Genomic DNA, 17,740 nt, shown 5'->3' on the forward strand with positions numbered 1-17,740 from the left:
TATAGATCTCAATCGAAAATTTGTTAGTAAGAAGAAGAAATCGATAGTCTTATAACATTAAATAAACAATTTCTGGATCGATTCCAGCATTTTAATATATTATGTAAATTATACGCAAGAGAAAAATAAGCAGGCCATCAGAGCAATTCGATTGCTATATAACGATCAGAATTATCAATCGATACTTAATTTAAATGTGCTGATGTTTTAGATTAGTTTAGGCAGAATGCCAAATTACAATATTGACCATATTTTTTTTTATAAATAAAGTAATGTATCTACTTCAAATGGGGCCACACTTGTAGAGTTTGGATAAATTAAGATGAAATGCAGATAAAATTTATAAATATACGGCAGTAGCTCGATGTTGTTGCCCAACCGAATCTGCTTGTATATGTGCAACACGGAAGATAGTACCATTGCACGCATATTGAATCGCGAGTCCTTGGCAGTGCTTCTTGAATTTAATTATAACTACTTACGTATCTGTCAAAATCGTATGAAAGTTGGCAAGTGAGCGACAAGAGTAGAGACAAAATTAGCTTTTAACATTGAAAATGTAGATGTCACATGTTTGGGTATTTCTGAATTAGCCCAGTTAAAGCTACAATTTGGGAGTATTATAATTTATAGGCCATTAGTGTTGCCGCAAGACATTTACGACCTATTTCTATGGTATATTGCATTGATAAATTAGTACTGTATACTTTTTTGTTTTCTATGCAACTTGTAAGTACAAATAGATAAATAAAAAGTGATAACTATCGTCTAAAGATACGTCTATGATCTTTTAAATAAATGTTAAGTAAAATAATATACATAAATCTCTGTAAAAGTAACACTGCCTTTACTGCCTTAATTCGACTTCAGTCACAAACAAAACCATGCCAGCCCAGTTGCTTCACGATAATAATACTAAAGGGACAAATTTACCAGTGTTTGTAGGCGTCTTTTGTTCAAAGACTCTCACTGGTATTAGGCACTTAATTGTATCCAATGAACATTGATCTGATCGTCTTGTTTTTCCCACTCGCAGAAAGGTACCATTTAGGTACCGACAATTGTCTTGTATATTTAACTATATTTTAACAGCTTTATAACTAAATAAATACAGTTCAAGTTAAATATATTATCAACATTTAACATATAATAAGTTAAGAGGACCCGGACGACATTTATTAGAATTTTCATCACGTAGCATACTAATATATGTACGTAACTAATTAAACTGTGTAATATTGTCCAAAAATAGGTCAGTAGGACATTGCAGAGGCTGGGAGCACCTCGGATCTTAACAGGGATGTAACAAGTCGTATTCCCTAATAATCCCTTAACGAAGTATGTGTAAAAAAGTAACGTTGCGCAAAGTTTGTTTTAGTAACAGTTTAGCATGGAATGACTAAGATGGCATGTCGTTATCCAGTGGGTATGCCCAGAGCAGCGGCAGTCGCGTTGGGCATCCGTAGCGTCGCCACGCCGCCGCCGTCTCTTGCCGCCCTCCTACATAAATCGATATTATCGTACCGCCGCATGTACATATTTTTATAGCCACATATAAATATTAAATGGCCGTTTAAAATATATCACATTATTCAATTAATTCATTTTAATTTCTCAGAGTCCATGCTTAAGATCTGCCGCGTGACAGTTCGCCGACGGTGTAAACAATAGAACCGATAACCGAAAGTATCAGCTGATTCGTATGAACAGCTGATTGTTCTCAATAACTTACATACGTATTCGGTCAATTTCAGAGTAGCACCATTTAAATTTTAGTGTCTAATCGAGTGAACCTCCAGATCGAGACCATGCTGGTGATACTGTAAATATAACATCAAGGCGGCTAGATGGCGTGTACGTATGGTATTCGCGTCGCTAATAGATTGTGTGAAATATGCCCACGATCTGATCGTATAAGCGTGCGGGTACACGAAGGCCGCAGTTTGCGTCGACGCAGCGTCGCAGCGGGGAAGTTGGCAAGCGGCGTGGGCGCGTCATCCGTGATGCTCACAACGCGTCTGTTGTCCGCACCGGTAGTACAACCTTGCTCTCTCTGAGGACATGCCCTTATTATGGATTACCAATGCATCGTCGTGTATACGGTCATCAACATCGCCCCGCCGAAGCTCACAGCGACAGAATTTTCGAATGGATGCATCACTTGGTTCAAAAATAAAATTAAGCGGTTAGTACTTCATAATTTATTAATTTTATTAAAGAATTTATGAGTATTCTAATTAATTATATATTTATTCGTATATTTTTTTTATATAAATATTATTATTACATTATTAAATATATTTTAATTGAAACAATGATATTTTTTTGATTATATCCCTAGGTCACGGTTATCATTTATTATGAGGTAGGCCATCATCTTGTTGGCTGTTCCCATCAAACGTATCCTAATAAAAATAACCCCTATATTTAATAGAATGCGTTCAGAATATGTATAGCCTATATTTATGTTAAAGATTTTACTTTAACAAAATAACTTTGATTTTTTGCAAAAATCTAGGTCTCTTATTATATATTACTAACAAATCCAAAATTTAAGTAAAAAAATTCAATTTTTGCAGGTATTTATTTTGATTATTTCACATTAAATGCTACAAAAAAAAAATAGTATAAAAATATAAAATTTAGGACTTAGAAAAACGCGGCTGCAATTATTCCAAACAATATAATCTGAATTGTATAAATATACTTCTTCAGATAAGTAGTTATGTAAATCAGCACAAGAAATAAAATAGAACACTATGTGAATAGTAATAAAATAATATCATACTTAAGTAATATAGTAATAATATAAAATTACAAAAAATTAATTGAGAATTGCGATTGTATTTCTCTACATACGTTTATAAGTTCTTAGTTTATAAGTAGTAACAAAAAAAAAAAAAACAATAAACAAATTACTCTATTAAAAGATTCTTTTTATACCACTGAGGTGGCAAACAAGCATACGGCCTACCTGATGACCTGTATTTGTTGGTATATTATCTAAATATAGTATTAAAAAATGTTATACTACGAGTGATTAAATAATATTATGGACAAATAAGAAAAAAATAGAAATATTAATATTAATGTGAATGTTCGGAAATCATAGCTATAAATAATTAATTATAACAAATATATAATTAATTAGAGAGCTTGCTGAATGTTTCGTTTACGTAATGTAATTAATGTAAAAGCAAGCTGTGTGGAAAATTATCGGTACGATGCCATTTTAATTAAATCTATTTAGAAAATTATAGTTAAACTAGATTATGTGCTTACTATGATATCTTTCACAGTGGATATATCCATATAAATATTGATCACTTTGGCTCAGATTCAACCGTGATGATTTTGATTCTCTGTGAAAGACACCATTATGTTACAATATTGGCTTATTATGTTGAGAGTGATCTAAGTGCTCTATTATGTCAATAATAGAGAAATAATGTATCTATATCTACTTGTGCTATTGTAGATTGTTATGTAAAACAGAACTATCAATTTCTGCAATTTATTAACATTATTAATTACACACTAACTCATCAATGTTCACAAACTTTCATATATATGAGTATATTAAATTATAAGCAATTACTATTTGGATAAAATATTTATTTATGTTTATCAATGTGTAAAAAAATTAGTTTATTCAGAATAAATGTTATTAACATTACATCTGAATCTATCGTCTTCTACTGGTATATTTAAAGTTGTTTAGTTAGGGTCATTACACTCTTTTTGATTGGCTGTTAGGAACTTTTCCCCATTAGTTTTGAGTGTATTAACACTTGTCTAAGTTGATATTACGGCCTTTATTAATAGAACTAAATGATTTTGCACGTGATACTATTATATATATCTTGTAAGTTTGCATTATTTAAATATGATTATTCGATTTGAATTTGGATGTCCAGTTCGTTGCCACTTTTTTTTCTTGTAACTTTTATTATTAAGAGTATATTTTATATTATTAACATACAAAGAAAGTATAATAACAATATATTTTACACCTACAAATTACTACGTGCATAATATTAAAAACTTAATATATATATATATATATATATATATATATATATTATAATTATGTTGTTTATAATATGCAATGTAATAATACGTGTAACTATTTTTACAGTGCGGTAGCAGTATACCTTCAATCATTAAAAGTTACATCTAACAATGGCATTATACATGGAAACCTAGCTTGCCTATACTACAAACAAGGCTTATTAGATTTAGCTATAGATACATACAAACATGCTATAGAACTACAGCCTAATTTCCCAGATGCCTACTGCAATCTAGCTAATGCACTCAAAGAGAAAGGCCTTGTATCCGAAGCCGAGGAGTGCTATAATAAAGCACTACGCTTATGTCCGTCCCATGTTGATACTCTCAATAATCTCGGTAACGTAAAAAGGGAACAAGGAAAAATCGAAGAGGCTACAACATTATATATGAAAGCTTTAGAAGTGTTCCCCAATTTCGCAGCAACTCACAGTAATTTAGCATCGCTTTTGCAACATCAAGGTTTGTAAAATATATTTCAGATTCTGTTTACACGTATTACAATTTCAGATGACAAATATTTAAATATCTTTGATTTGTTATTGATTTTGTTTTTAAATTATAATAGGGTTGGTTTTTAAATTTAGGTATATCCTTATTTTTAAACATTAAGTACATTTTTCATAAGTAAGATTATTAGCATACAATTACAATTCTACTAATAAACATTGGTTTGTAATTATAACAATTAGCGACTAGAAATTGCTAATTACAGGTACTACTTATTCCTATTTAACGAGTAGCTAAAATGTTTAATGTAAACAAACATTGCGGGCAATGAGTAACCTATTTGAAAATTTATAAGCTAATTTCAGTTTTACAATCTTTATAACATTACAATTACAGGGAAACTCCACGAAGCGTTGATGCATTACAGACAAGCTATAAATATTCAGCCAAAGTTCGCAGACGCTTACAGTAATATGGGAAACACTTTTAGAGAATTACAAGACATCACTGGAGCTCTTGTTTGTTTTAAAAAGGCTATTGAAATAAACCCATCATTTGCCGATGCCCATTGCAATCTGGCCAGTATCTATAAGGATATGGGAAATATTACTGAAGCTATAGAATTTTACAAAAATGCATTGCGATATAAACCAGACTTTCCTGACGCATACTGTAATTTAGTTCATTGTTTACAAATTATATGTGATTGGGATGATTATCATGAAAGAATGTGTAACATTGTTATGATAGTAACAGACCAACTGAAAAGTGAAAAATTAACTTCAGTACACCCACATCATTCTATACTCTACCCTTTACCGAACAAAGTGAGAAAGGAAATTGCAATACGACATGCTAATTTGTATTCTGAGAAGGTTAGAATGTTGACAAAAGTTGTTTTCAATCACAACTGCAAATCGATTGATCGAATACGCATTGGTTACGTTAGTAGTGATTTTGGTAATCACCCTACATCGCATTTGATGCAATCTATTCCAGGATTGCATGATCACTCCAAAATAGAAGTATATTGTTATGCTTTAAATCCAAACGATGGAACCACATTCCGTAGTAAAATAATAAAAGAAGCTGAACATTTTATTGATTTATCTAAGATTACTTGTAATATTGAAGCGGCTAGAAAAATATATTATGATGGAATACATATTTTAGTTAATATGAATGGGTATACGAAAGGTGCGAGAAATGAAATTTTTGCTTTGAAGCCAGCGCCTGTGCAGGTCATGTGGCTTGGATATCCAGGTACTAGTGGTGCAGATTATATGGATTATATCATAACTGATGAAATATCTTCTCCTTTATCTTCAACGTGCGACTTTAGTGAAAAACTTGCATTTATGCCTCACACCTATTTTATTGGTGATCATAGACAAATGTTTCCACATTTGAAGAATCAGTACAAAGTTAAAACTAATATTGAAACTAAAAATGAGGTTAATGATGCTATTATTAACTCATCGGAAAATGTTGATATTGAAAATACTTTTAAAGTAGATAAATATATAGAAACTATTAAATTTGAAAACTGTGAAAAAATAGAAATAACAAAAAGAATTATAGACATTCCGAACTACGTTACAGAAATAACGACAAATTCCAGGAGAGTTCAGGTATTACTAATTTTATTTTCAATAAATTTTCGCCCGCAACTTAATATGCCTAGGTTTTCAAAGTAGACAAATAAATTAAATAGATCACTTTTATACAATTTAAAACATGTACTAGATTTTAAATTTAACCTCCAGACAATTGTAAAATCACCTCTAATTTGGTCCGGTGATAAATGTAATGCCAGAATATAATTTTTATTTGTCAGACAGATAAAAATTCTAAAAGTTATTATTTTCGATTTTACTGTCTTCTTAAGGCCCTTTAATATATATATATATATTTCAAATATCTCCAATATTCAGATATCGTTTAGTAATTTACAATTTAATTATATTAGTGAGATAACGTAATATACTTATATAATAGTAAGATAAGATTGGTATCATCTACATATTACACTGTTAATTGATATTACTGATATACAAATCATCAATAAGCAATATATATATATATATATATATATATATTACTGAACTACGTGTTACTTTACGTGCATGGACTGAATAGCAATCGGAGGTTGATGACTAATATGGAAGGTTGTAGAACTTCTATTAACAATAGTAATAGTCATTCATCGAATTTTGGCAGTCGAAGGCATACTAATGGTAGCAGAATTAAACAAAATAGCGTAACTGTTAATAAAAAATAAATAAATAACCATTAAGATACATGTTAATGGTTAGTTAGATTAGAACTATTTTGTTTAATTCTACTATCATTATGCGTGCCACTTAAATTACATCTGAAGTTATTGTAGCGATATGTTGTTTAACTATACTTTTTGTAATATATATAATATACTTTTGTTTTTTTTTTGTTTCAGGTCTTAGTGAGTGGAATACCTATAAATAATGGTATATCAATAAATTATACAAACAAAAAGGTAGCATCAGGCGAAGAAGCATTCAATGATATTATTTTCACTTCAAGAAAACAATACGGTCTTCCAAATGATGCTATTGTCTATTGTAATTTTAATCAATTATATAAAATAGATCCATTTGTAATGGAGACATGGATCCGTATTTTGAATCAAGTACCAAATAGTGTTTTATGGTTGTTGAGTTTTCCAGCTGCCGGAGAGCCAAATATACGCAATTATGCTCAGAACTTAGGTAAAAAATATAAGTGTAAAATTAGTAAATTTAGTAAAAATTTACAAAAAAAAAATCCTACATAACGAGAAATGAACATTAAATAAATAATAATATCATTAGCTGTATGGTCCCGGTATAGAGTAGGTCATCTCTTCCTTTACTGTAAATTTCATAAAAGGTGACTAAGGGCATGTAATAGTCGAGGAATGGGCAGCAGCATCCCTCTTAAAATATTACCAAAGCTTAACTGCGACCGCCAATCCGCCTACCAAACGTAGTAACTACTGGTAAAACCCATAAAGGGGGACATCTATATTCAGCAATGAACAGTTAATGGCTGTTATCATCATCATTATCAATGGTGTTATGCTACGTGACTGTTTTCAACCTTAATTTTTTTTTCAGAAAAAAATATTTAGTTTCTATACTGTATATATCGTTATACCTTATATAAGTTATGTTTTTTGTAATTAAAATTATTGATGATGTTTCTAACTATTCACGTTACAGGATTATCGCCAGATAGGATTGTGTTTTCCAAAATTGCATGTAAAGAAGAACACGTACGTAGGGGCCAATTAGCTGATATCTGTTTAGATACCCCTCTTTGTAATGGCCATACAACTGCTATGGATGTTTTATGGGCTGGTACTCCCGTTGTTACTCTACCTGGTGAAACATTAGCGTCTAGGTAAAATCATTTGAACATTTTGAAATATCATAAAAGTGGAAATAAATTTGTTTAAATCTACCATTTAGGGCTATGAAAGTATTTTTCGTGTAATTAATCCTTTCTTGTTTGTTTGAATCGAAGCATTTGGCGTTCCATTGTCTCTGCCTACCCTAATAGAAGACAAGCGTGACAGATATGTATGTATGTATGTATGTATAAATCCTTTCTTGCTTGCTGTGTAATCCCGCATGGAAAGAGTCCGTCCTTTTCCGTAGCTGTCGTAAGAGGTAACTAAAAGTATTTAATGATAGAGGGTAAGCGGCAGTATTTCTCTTAAAACGTCACCAAAAGCATAATTGTGCTTCCCAACCTGCCTGACAAGCGTGGCAACTACTGGTATAATTCCTTTTATGGGGAAGACCTATATTCATTGGATAATTAACGGCTGGTATGAATGAATATTATAAATGTGAAAGTGAATTTGTTTGTTTGTTATCTTATAGCATCTCAACGGCTTAACTAATCATTATGAAATTTAGTATACAGCTACTATATGGGTTATAAAAGGATATATGCTATTTTTTATTTGGCCAGTAAGTATGCATCCAGTAACACGGACGAAGTCGCAGGTAAAAGCTAGTAAGTAATATTGAAGAAACTACCAAGACAAATATAAGTAGACATATTCATGAAAATTGTGCGGAAATGTTGTTTTGCGTATGTTCAGCATAGTAATAATAGCCTAAAATCATTCTCTAATGGAAAGAGGCCCAAGTCTAACAATGGAATGATTAATAGGTTGCCAAAGTAAAAAAATAAAGGTTATCCTTTTATTAACAATGGTTAGTTTTTTTTAATAGGTATTTCGGATATCCCTCTTGTCATTTTTTTAACTGTCCTCATTAATTACAGAGTTGCAGCATCTCAATTAAAAACACTGGGTTGCTCGGAACTTATAGCAGGAAATAGACAAGACTACGAAAATATAGCTATTAAGCTTGGAACGAATACAGAATAGTAAGTTTTGCATTTAATAGTAGTATAAGAATAGTAAGTGCTGCATTGTGCCCTTTTTCTTTTTTTTTTTGTAATTTTTCACTGTTTTTATCAAAGACATGCTTTGATAAAAACAATGAAAAATAAAACAAAAGCATGCTAGATGATTATGGAAAAAAAAATCAAAGCTAGTTTTGTACATAACTTATTTTACTAATTTTTGTTACCAAACCTCTGCCCCTGTGTTTCAATTTAAAACATGAGATATAGCTGTATTATAGGATACTAAGACAAATTGCCGTGTGTTCCCGGCATAGACTGGACCACCCCTTCCTTTCTCGTGGGTGTCGTAAGAGGAGACTAAGGAAATTTAACGGCCGAGAGATGGACAGTATGATCCCTATTAAAATGCCACCAAAGCCTAACTGTGGCTTCCAATTTGCCTGCCAAGCGTGGCATCTAATGGTACGTCCCTTCAATAAGGTAGCCTATGTTCAGTAGTGGGTAGTTAATGGCTATTATGGTATATGGTAATGCCGTTTCAAGTGATCCTACTGATTATTAATAGATTCACAGTTTAATATTTTTATCAACAGTCGAAGATATATTAGGGCCAAAATTTCAAAAGCTCGCTTGGAAAGTACGCTGTTTGATTGTGAACATTACGTTCGAAATTTGGAAATATTGTACGAAAAAATGTGGTGTCGATACAAAAATGGAGAAAAACCTGACCATATAAAAGTTTCTTGAGGTCGGAACTAAATGAATAATTGTGAGTATGTGTTTTATTTAAGGATGATTTGTAGGATAATTTCAATGTGAAATTTCTGAATCAAACTGTTATAGAATTCTGTAGAAATGTTCCATTATGTCGATATTTGTAAAAGTATCTTCCTATTTACCAAAGAGAAACTTTGTACAAAAGTAGTTTGCTTGGGCCCCACTGTCCCATTTGTGTTTCTACCGTGAAACGGTTGTGTTTGCGTGGCTGTGTTTTTATTTGAAAGGTGCCATATGGTAGCATATAGCTGTCAATTTACAGGTTACAGAGGAATAACATTTGAGTCCTCTCATGGGAGGGGGTATCATGGGCGAAACAGTATGCTATGTACATGTTTATAGGCGACGGTTACCACTTTCTATCAAGTGGACCGTCAGCTTGTATGCCATATACGGAATTAATAAAAAATAATAGTTCTTCTAATTACAGCGACAATATTTTCTATTTCTATGTCTTTATCTGTATAACAATACTATCGCCATCGTAGAAAGTGGATATAGAAATATTGAATACAATTATGATAAAACAAAATTACTTTTTATTATTTAGGGCGTTCCAAGGGCCAAAAAATAGAAAGCTCACTTTTTTTGTTTTATTGTTATATATTAAATTTAATCAAAATGGGTTAATTATTACATTTTCGTTTATCATCATTTTAAATTAATTGTTGTTACATATAAATATTATTTCAGTTAAAGTAGATAAAACGCCAAAATATGTTGTTTTATTTTATAGAGAGTAGTCAGTTTATATAATATTTTTGTTGCAGATTCCTGAAGACTTTGACGAATCCATTATATCAACAGCTCTCCGTCCAAAAGCTGTCCATGAGAAATTGCTAGAATTAAACGATAAATGAATGTGGAATGTATGTTATAGTGTAATAATATAATAAAATATCATTTTATTGACAATTAAATTTACAATTGTGCATCCTGTTATTAAAATCTTATACACAATCATTTATACTTTTACTCTTTATACATTCTAAGCTGAAATACGAGCATAGGAATTATTGTGACTAATTATTATATAGGTCATCATATTTCAATATAGAATTTTGAGATCTTCAATAAATTGATAGATTTAATAAACACAATGGAGTTATTACGGGTAATTATTAGGATTAGGTGACCTAAATTAATGAATAAAAATGATACAAAAATGATATTGTTTACTTGAAAAATGATTTTATTTTTTCTTTTTCATTTTTACATTATTAATAGTAATCATTCATAAGTACACAAATAACTACAGTGTAGCTAATAATAATATAATATAAAACTGATTTCACGAAATATATTTTCGATAAGTTTACAACACTATTTTTTAAATATAATCGATAACATATTCCCTTAAAAATGAAATCATATTGACTCGGTTATGCTTATCTACATAATTATAAAGCGTATAATATGTTCACAGGCTATCTCCTTCGGGTCTCCTGCTATGGTCTATTGTATTGCTTCAATTTTTTTATATTTAGAATTCACTTTATTATCATATTTTATAGTGTACCTACTTCAACATCCATTAGTATGTTTTTCTTAACACAGCACGTCATGACTGTTAAATTTCTAGTATTTTTAAGGTCTCAATAAAAGTTTTTTCTTCATCAGATTAGTTGTTATTACTCTACATCGGATCTACTAATACACCGACCATATTATTCTATTTGTGTAAATTATCTATAACGCTACAATAATCCTATTATTTGGATTTAATTGGTGATTATTTTTGAGGTAACAAATTGGTTGTAAGCGCACGAAGTTACGAAATTGTTTATAATTTTATTATTAATGACAACGAATCCAAATATTATTTTTGAGCCATTTCTTTCAAGTATTATATTATTTTATTACTTACAAAACTAAGTATAAGGTTGTCGTGCTAATTTATTGAACAATTTGTGATCATTACTCAGACGACACTCCATTTTTGTTCTAAATGTTTAAAGTGAGCAATATGATTACTAATAATTATTACTTGGTAATGTTCCGTTGCGAATTTATGAGTGAATACGAATACGCTTGAAGTCATGACATTTATTTTTTAAGGAGGTTTTAGTGATATATGTGTGTTGGTGTTAGAATAAATGGGAGAGAAACACTAAATCTAATTACATATAAAATATTGATGCCGTCATATTGCCGTGAGATAGTTTATTAAGTGATAAATAGAAACATAATAAATTCTAATTTCATTACAACGTTCATACTACCATGATTGAAACACAGGGACGAAATAATAAATACATAGGTTTTAATAACTTTCATAATTAAAGGGTAATTTTAGAAAGGAGACGACATCATACTTTGGACAATAATTGTAATTAATACTCGTAATAATATTATATTTGAAATATCTTTAGAATAACAATCAAATCGCAGACACTCTTCCATTTGATGTAACTTAATGTTTAACAGTCATTTCTATATCTTCTAGTAATACATTCATAAAATTTTAGATGTATAGAATATTGCGTGAGGGTAGTCATATTTGGCTTAAAATATAATCACCCGAATAAGTTAAACTTATATAAATGTTAATTTATGTAATTAAGCTGTGTATGATTTATTAGGATTATAATCTTAAATTAATAGATGATTTTATATATATTTTTTAAATTTATTTAAGCACATTTAAATAAATTTGATGTAATGATCCGTATTAGATTTTACGACGAACTCATTAAAATTGACGATTTCAATACTTATATATTTAATAATATTGAATAATTTTTGACAAGGTACAATTAGAATTTTTATTGATGTACATAAATTTAAAAATATGTTTTATTTAATATTGAGCAAGAAAATAAAATTTCAGTGATAAAATTAGACACAGTAGTTGTATAATATATATAGTATATAAGAATTTTATACATTTATATTAAAGGATCTTTGGGTACTAGAAGTTATTTATTTATATAATGTTACATCTAAGAAAAGTGCTGTTTTAAAATGTATATATTTCATTCATTCTTTTCACAATGTTAAAACTGGTTTCTAGCGTTTATTTAGAAGATAAGTATTTTGTTACATTACTGTACAGAAATAAAATTATTTTCTGACTCTATTTACTTTTACCAAACTAATCTCGTACCTATAGTTATTATTCTGAACTATTATTTTTTACTTTTATTAGTCTGAGATAATAACTTTTAGTAATTAGTCTGATGCAATATTGGTGATATCCGGCAGTTATTTTTATACTGTCAATCTGTTGGCTTTTAAAGCTAAGTTTCAGACGACGATGCACTACTATTAATATAACGTGTGCGATGGTTTTGTTGTCATAAGTTGTCTAAGGCATCATTATAGTCGTGCACTTTTAATTTGTTTATGAGTATGTATGTATTTACTACTTATAAATTATTCTATTATTTCGACTTTAATTATAGTCAATAAATGCATACAATTACATAATACAAAACGCTTGTCTTGTTAAGAAGTAATGAATGTAAACTTTGTGACAATACATATATGTATAAAATCAAATCACACAAAGATACAAAGTAAGTTACTTATATAACATTTACTCATATGGATACAATTGGACTTAAAATCGTAGCCATATTTTTGTATTTATTGACGCCTTAATTTGGTGAGCATATTATTCAATATTAGAAAGTAAACGTCGGATTCATACATTACAACCCTATCCCTCTATCTTAACGGTGACATTTTAGTGGATGTGCATACTTAGAATGCCATTAATTGTCTAAGATATATTTCTTAGAGCTATTTGTCTCGTACTTAGTCACTAATCACTAGACAAATATTTTAGAATTTCGTTTCGGAGAGACGAAGCCGAGGCTGCGTCGTAGTATAACAACTACATTCAAACGCTCTACCAGCAAAACCTAAATCTTAATCTATCGATATTATCTAATAGATTAGAATATAATAATAAATTGCAATTAAATAAAAAGTGAATACACAGATTACGGAGTGCCTTTATATCTGAGTGCAATTTACTATAATTACATAAATTTAAAGTATTAATATATGTTACAATATTCGTTATAATAATTTAAGACATCTAAAATTTACACATCTAATTTCGTTTATCTCTAATATATTAATTACGGTTCCAATGTACATTAATTGTAATAAATAGTAGCTTTAGGCGTGAATCAGCTTAAGTTGATAATACCGAAAGACAGAATCAAGAGATTTGTAACATTCTAATAAAATTACATTTGCAAAATCAACAAATAAATATTTAAGACATGACAACAAGGAAAATCCTTCATTCATAGATACGGTTAATTCAATTAAATAATTAATAATTGAATGATTATTAAGTATTCACAAATGAGCATTGATAAAAGTCATTGGTAATTTTAATGTTCTTTTTATTATTGTTTTTTTTTTATACTTCATACAAAATCACTTATGTTCTAGTTGCTACATTTGAATAAAGGATAATTCTAAAGTCAAATAATTACCTATATAACAAAGGTTCCATAAGGCTGTACTTGTAAATTGTAACATTTTTATAAAATCTATCACTAAACGCTATTTTTTTTCTTCGGAATTTTAAATTAAAACGTCGTCGTATATTATATAGTAATTGTTTTCTTAAATTTATATCAATGGTATAATTAATTCTTTTTTGTTTGATTTCACGGCAGTGCTATATATATATAATATATGTATAGCATTCATTGCACCCAAGAGTCACTGACGATGTTAATTGTAAGTTAATTATTATTTTTTTTCCCAACCTTAAGAAACCCGCCATTCGCGAACTACATTTTGTTGGTCGTAGCTGAAGACAGGGAATCCTGCTTGTCAGATAACTGAGGGCAAGTGTTTGTTGTTAAAGAAGGAAAATTAATCCTTTACTCACAAATCTTGTGAGCGAATCACAATTAATGCGAGCTTTAGAATTACTTTCCCACTCTAACAACATCGTTCTAATGCTCAATATTATGCATCTCAACTACAAGACTTTCTTTAGAGAATACGAGCTAGCTAAAAAAGCTATTTTTTCTAAATCGAACTAATTTAGGAAAGCGCATTGCATGGTCTACGGTGCGGCTAGTCTATGTAAGATAGCAAATGTAGAAATGGTCAATGAATTCTATAAATTTATCTACAATAATTTTAAATGCAAGGCCATTGATCTGTTCTTTTTTTACTGTCATTAAAACCATATAGGTCTTAAATTGAGAACGTACGGCATAAGTGTTGAATAATAAATACTAGTATTCCTCTATTTGTCAACTATATATACAGATTAGTGTTTTATGTATTATGAGATAACGACATGCCATGTCATTGATAATGTTGAAGTAGTTTGCTTACTACTTTTTATCAAGAAAGTAATTTGTTTTAATTTAAAAAATAAGTAATCTTGTAGATAATAATAATAATATTATCCAATTCATTATTTCTGTTTAAATTGCTGCTATAATATAACAGCAAAACGTGCACAACCACAAATAACAGATCATTAATGCGGAGAAGAAGAAAGAAAGTGAATTAGTAGATTATAGGCATTTTGTTTTTTCCCAATCACATTAAATATTATAAACGTGCAGACGTCTAACTAAACTCGCAAAACATTATCTTAAATTAATGCATATGACTGCATGTAGGAATATGCTAAATGTAGGTAACTAATATACCTAATTTAAAATAATATGTCGAATATCCAATAAATTATTTCATTATTATGTTAATTTTATGTCGCATTCCACCAAACACGACTGTAAGGTTGTAAAAACGAATAAATTTTATTTCAAATATACAGAGTTTAGAATGATTTCTGTAGAGAGCTATATGTTCAATATTATATTAACTAAATGTGTTAAGTTTTCATTTAGAAAAATATTATATTATCACGTGTCTCATTTTATGGCAATGTTTTGTTTTCTATAATTTGTTATTGCTTATTTAGATGAACTAATATATCTATTTAAATCCAAATGCCAATAATAAAAGAATAAAGGAACATATTGTATTATTTTTATATAAAAACAGTTTGCAGTAATAAATTATCGTGGTTGATCTATACCATTAAAACAAACGTGATTATCACAATGATAACGAGAGTTATTATAATAGTTAGCCAAAGTCATCAAGTTTTTTTTTAACTATCTATATCGGTGTATTTTTACATAAGAATAATTTTAAACAAATAAATATTTTATTTAGATATTCAAGCTAATTAACTTCCCAAGATACTCAAATTACTCAAATCATTATTACAAAAATTGCTGGCATTCGTATTTATTTCTTTTATGTTATTTTTTGAGCATTTGAAATTTTTTAACCATTACAAATAAACACGCAAATCCACATTACAGCTACTTACTGTTACTATAGTGATTTTTTTTAGTAGTTTATTTGTTTATATTTAGACAAATTTTCAGAAAATTTCACCTTGACTAATTTATTTTAAGCATATTACGTACGTAAATATTTCTTTGTTTCGTGTTAGTAAACTGAAAGAGAAAATGTAGTGATTATGAATGTAACCTTACTAATTTAGTGGACTAGGCTTAATATAGGCTTAATCTATCTACTGCCATGGTGTTTCTATTATTAATAATTAAGGCATAATAGAGATGAGAAGAATGAATTGTAAGCTTTTTCTGATGTAAACATTGGATATTTATAATAAAGTTAGGAACATACATGCTGGAGGTTTAGAATTTTGACACTTCAACTTCGCGCATGCATGCCACTAGTGGATTTGATGCTATAATAAAAATAATATTACAAAACAGATTTGTAGCAATTCGTGAATATTTACCTGAATCACATTGTGTCGAGGAAACTTAATTAGCATACGAAATGTTGATTTCTGACATCGTAATTTTGTTTTAAATAATAATTGTTTGATTGAAATATTGTAAACGTACGAAATAAAGTATAATCCAATGTCCAGAACTCAGCATGCGTTTGTTGATGAAAAGCAAATTAGTCATAAAGACATTCATCAATTATTTTTACAAGTTACAAAACATAAAGCTACTGTATATAAATAAAAATTGTCCAGGGTTAATTGCAATGGTTAGCAACTACTGTTAAAATAAAATACCTAAGACTTTTAATCACAACAATAGAATTAGCAAAGAATAAACAAATCACATTTTATTAACAAATACAAAAATTCTACAAAAGTAATTCTATTACTTCAAGCAGAGTAAGTTGAGCATCAGATTATCTATTAAGAATAAATCCACTCATTTTTCTACACAAATAATAATTTGAAACTTATTTTGTTCTCTTGCAATTTTTAATCAAATTTAAAATACAAAACACATAACTTACGTAAGTCTAAGTAAAGACATACCTACTCAAAACAATATAATGGCAATTGGACACTTCAAGTTCGATTTCATTTTACGAAACAGCTACCTATCTATCAGCTATCATATTGAAAGCTAATATTTACAAGTGGTTAGATCATCAAGAACTGGGAGTTAAGTGAAGAAACTACCACCTAATTATATTCGCCATTTAATAAAAACAAATATTTATCTCCATTTTAAAAATGATAAAAAACATCAGTCGTTTTGTTTTCTACTTCAGACTCCAAGAAAATATTTAGTCTCAATTTAAATTAAGACACCCGTAATATACTCGTATCTTTCAAATCTATAATATTTACATTTCTATTATGTTACATTTCATATTTATAAAGTTAACATCTAGGCATTACGGTTAATATCTACAAATTCATTCCGAAATATAATGTAGGTATCACTACGTCACCTACACAGTAAAAGTAATGCTACTGCTGACTAAATAGATTTCAACATGTTGTTGAGTATATTTTAAGTGATTCCATAATCTGTTTCAAATTATTATTTAAATATTTTTGGTGAGAAAATAAGTGGATTCTATAAAGCGCCCTCTATTTATCTTCTTCCAGAAGAACCAGATCGTCAGCCACTACGTCGGATACGTGCAGGTAGATGATCCAGTACATGAGATTGAAGCAGATGAAGCAAACGGGGAACACGACGCGCGAATACTTGTCGATGTCCGAAGGCGTCATACCCAGAAGTTTGCTTATGTC

The 17,740-nt window shown here is 29.4% G+C and overlaps 2 protein-coding genes across 14 annotated transcripts in view; one reads left to right on the top strand and one right to left on the bottom strand.

The window, feature by feature from the left end:
• The first annotated feature begins 1,302 nt into the window (after positions 1–1,302).
• Positions 1,303–10,662, top strand: LOC113520116 (UDP-N-acetylglucosamine--peptide N-acetylglucosaminyltransferase 110 kDa subunit-like). Of its 3 annotated transcripts, XM_026905384.3 has the most exons (9): positions 1,305–1,532; positions 1,619–2,185; positions 4,139–4,533; positions 4,918–6,152; positions 6,977–7,268; positions 7,761–7,941; positions 8,836–8,940; positions 9,516–9,691; positions 10,470–10,662. In XM_026905384.3, the coding sequence occupies exons 2-8, from the start codon at positions 2,073–2,075 to the stop codon at positions 9,667–9,669; spliced, it is 2,475 nt and encodes an 824-aa protein (XP_026761185.1). In that variant the 5' UTR covers positions 1,305–1,532; positions 1,619–2,072; the 3' UTR covers positions 9,670–9,691; positions 10,470–10,662. The 3 variants fall into 3 exon arrangements, with proteins under 3 accessions (XP_031767343.1, XP_052752491.1, XP_026761185.1); XM_031911483.2 differs by having other exon boundaries at positions 1,303–2,185; positions 4,291–4,533; XM_052896531.1 differs by lacking the exon at positions 9,516–9,691 and having other exon boundaries at positions 1,303–2,185.
• A 206-nt stretch (positions 10,663–10,868) lies between these two features.
• The window catches only part of LOC113520793 (gamma-aminobutyric acid receptor subunit beta), a 43,232-nt gene continuing 36,360 nt past the window's right edge, over positions 10,869–17,740 (bottom strand). For all 11 annotated transcript variants that reach the window (XM_031911420.2, XM_052896532.1, XM_031911421.2 and 8 more), the window contains one exon: positions 10,869–17,740. In XM_031911420.2, the coding sequence (XP_031767280.2) occupies positions 17,576–17,740 (165 nt within the window). In that variant the 3' untranslated portion in view covers positions 10,869–17,575.

Source organism: Galleria mellonella, unplaced genomic scaffold (assembly GCF_026898425.1).
Source record: "Galleria mellonella isolate WM207_F2 unplaced genomic scaffold, CSIRO_AGI_GalMel_v1 utg33, whole genome shotgun sequence".
In the NCBI taxonomy this organism is placed as follows: Eukaryota; Metazoa; Arthropoda; class Insecta; order Lepidoptera; family Pyralidae; genus Galleria; species Galleria mellonella.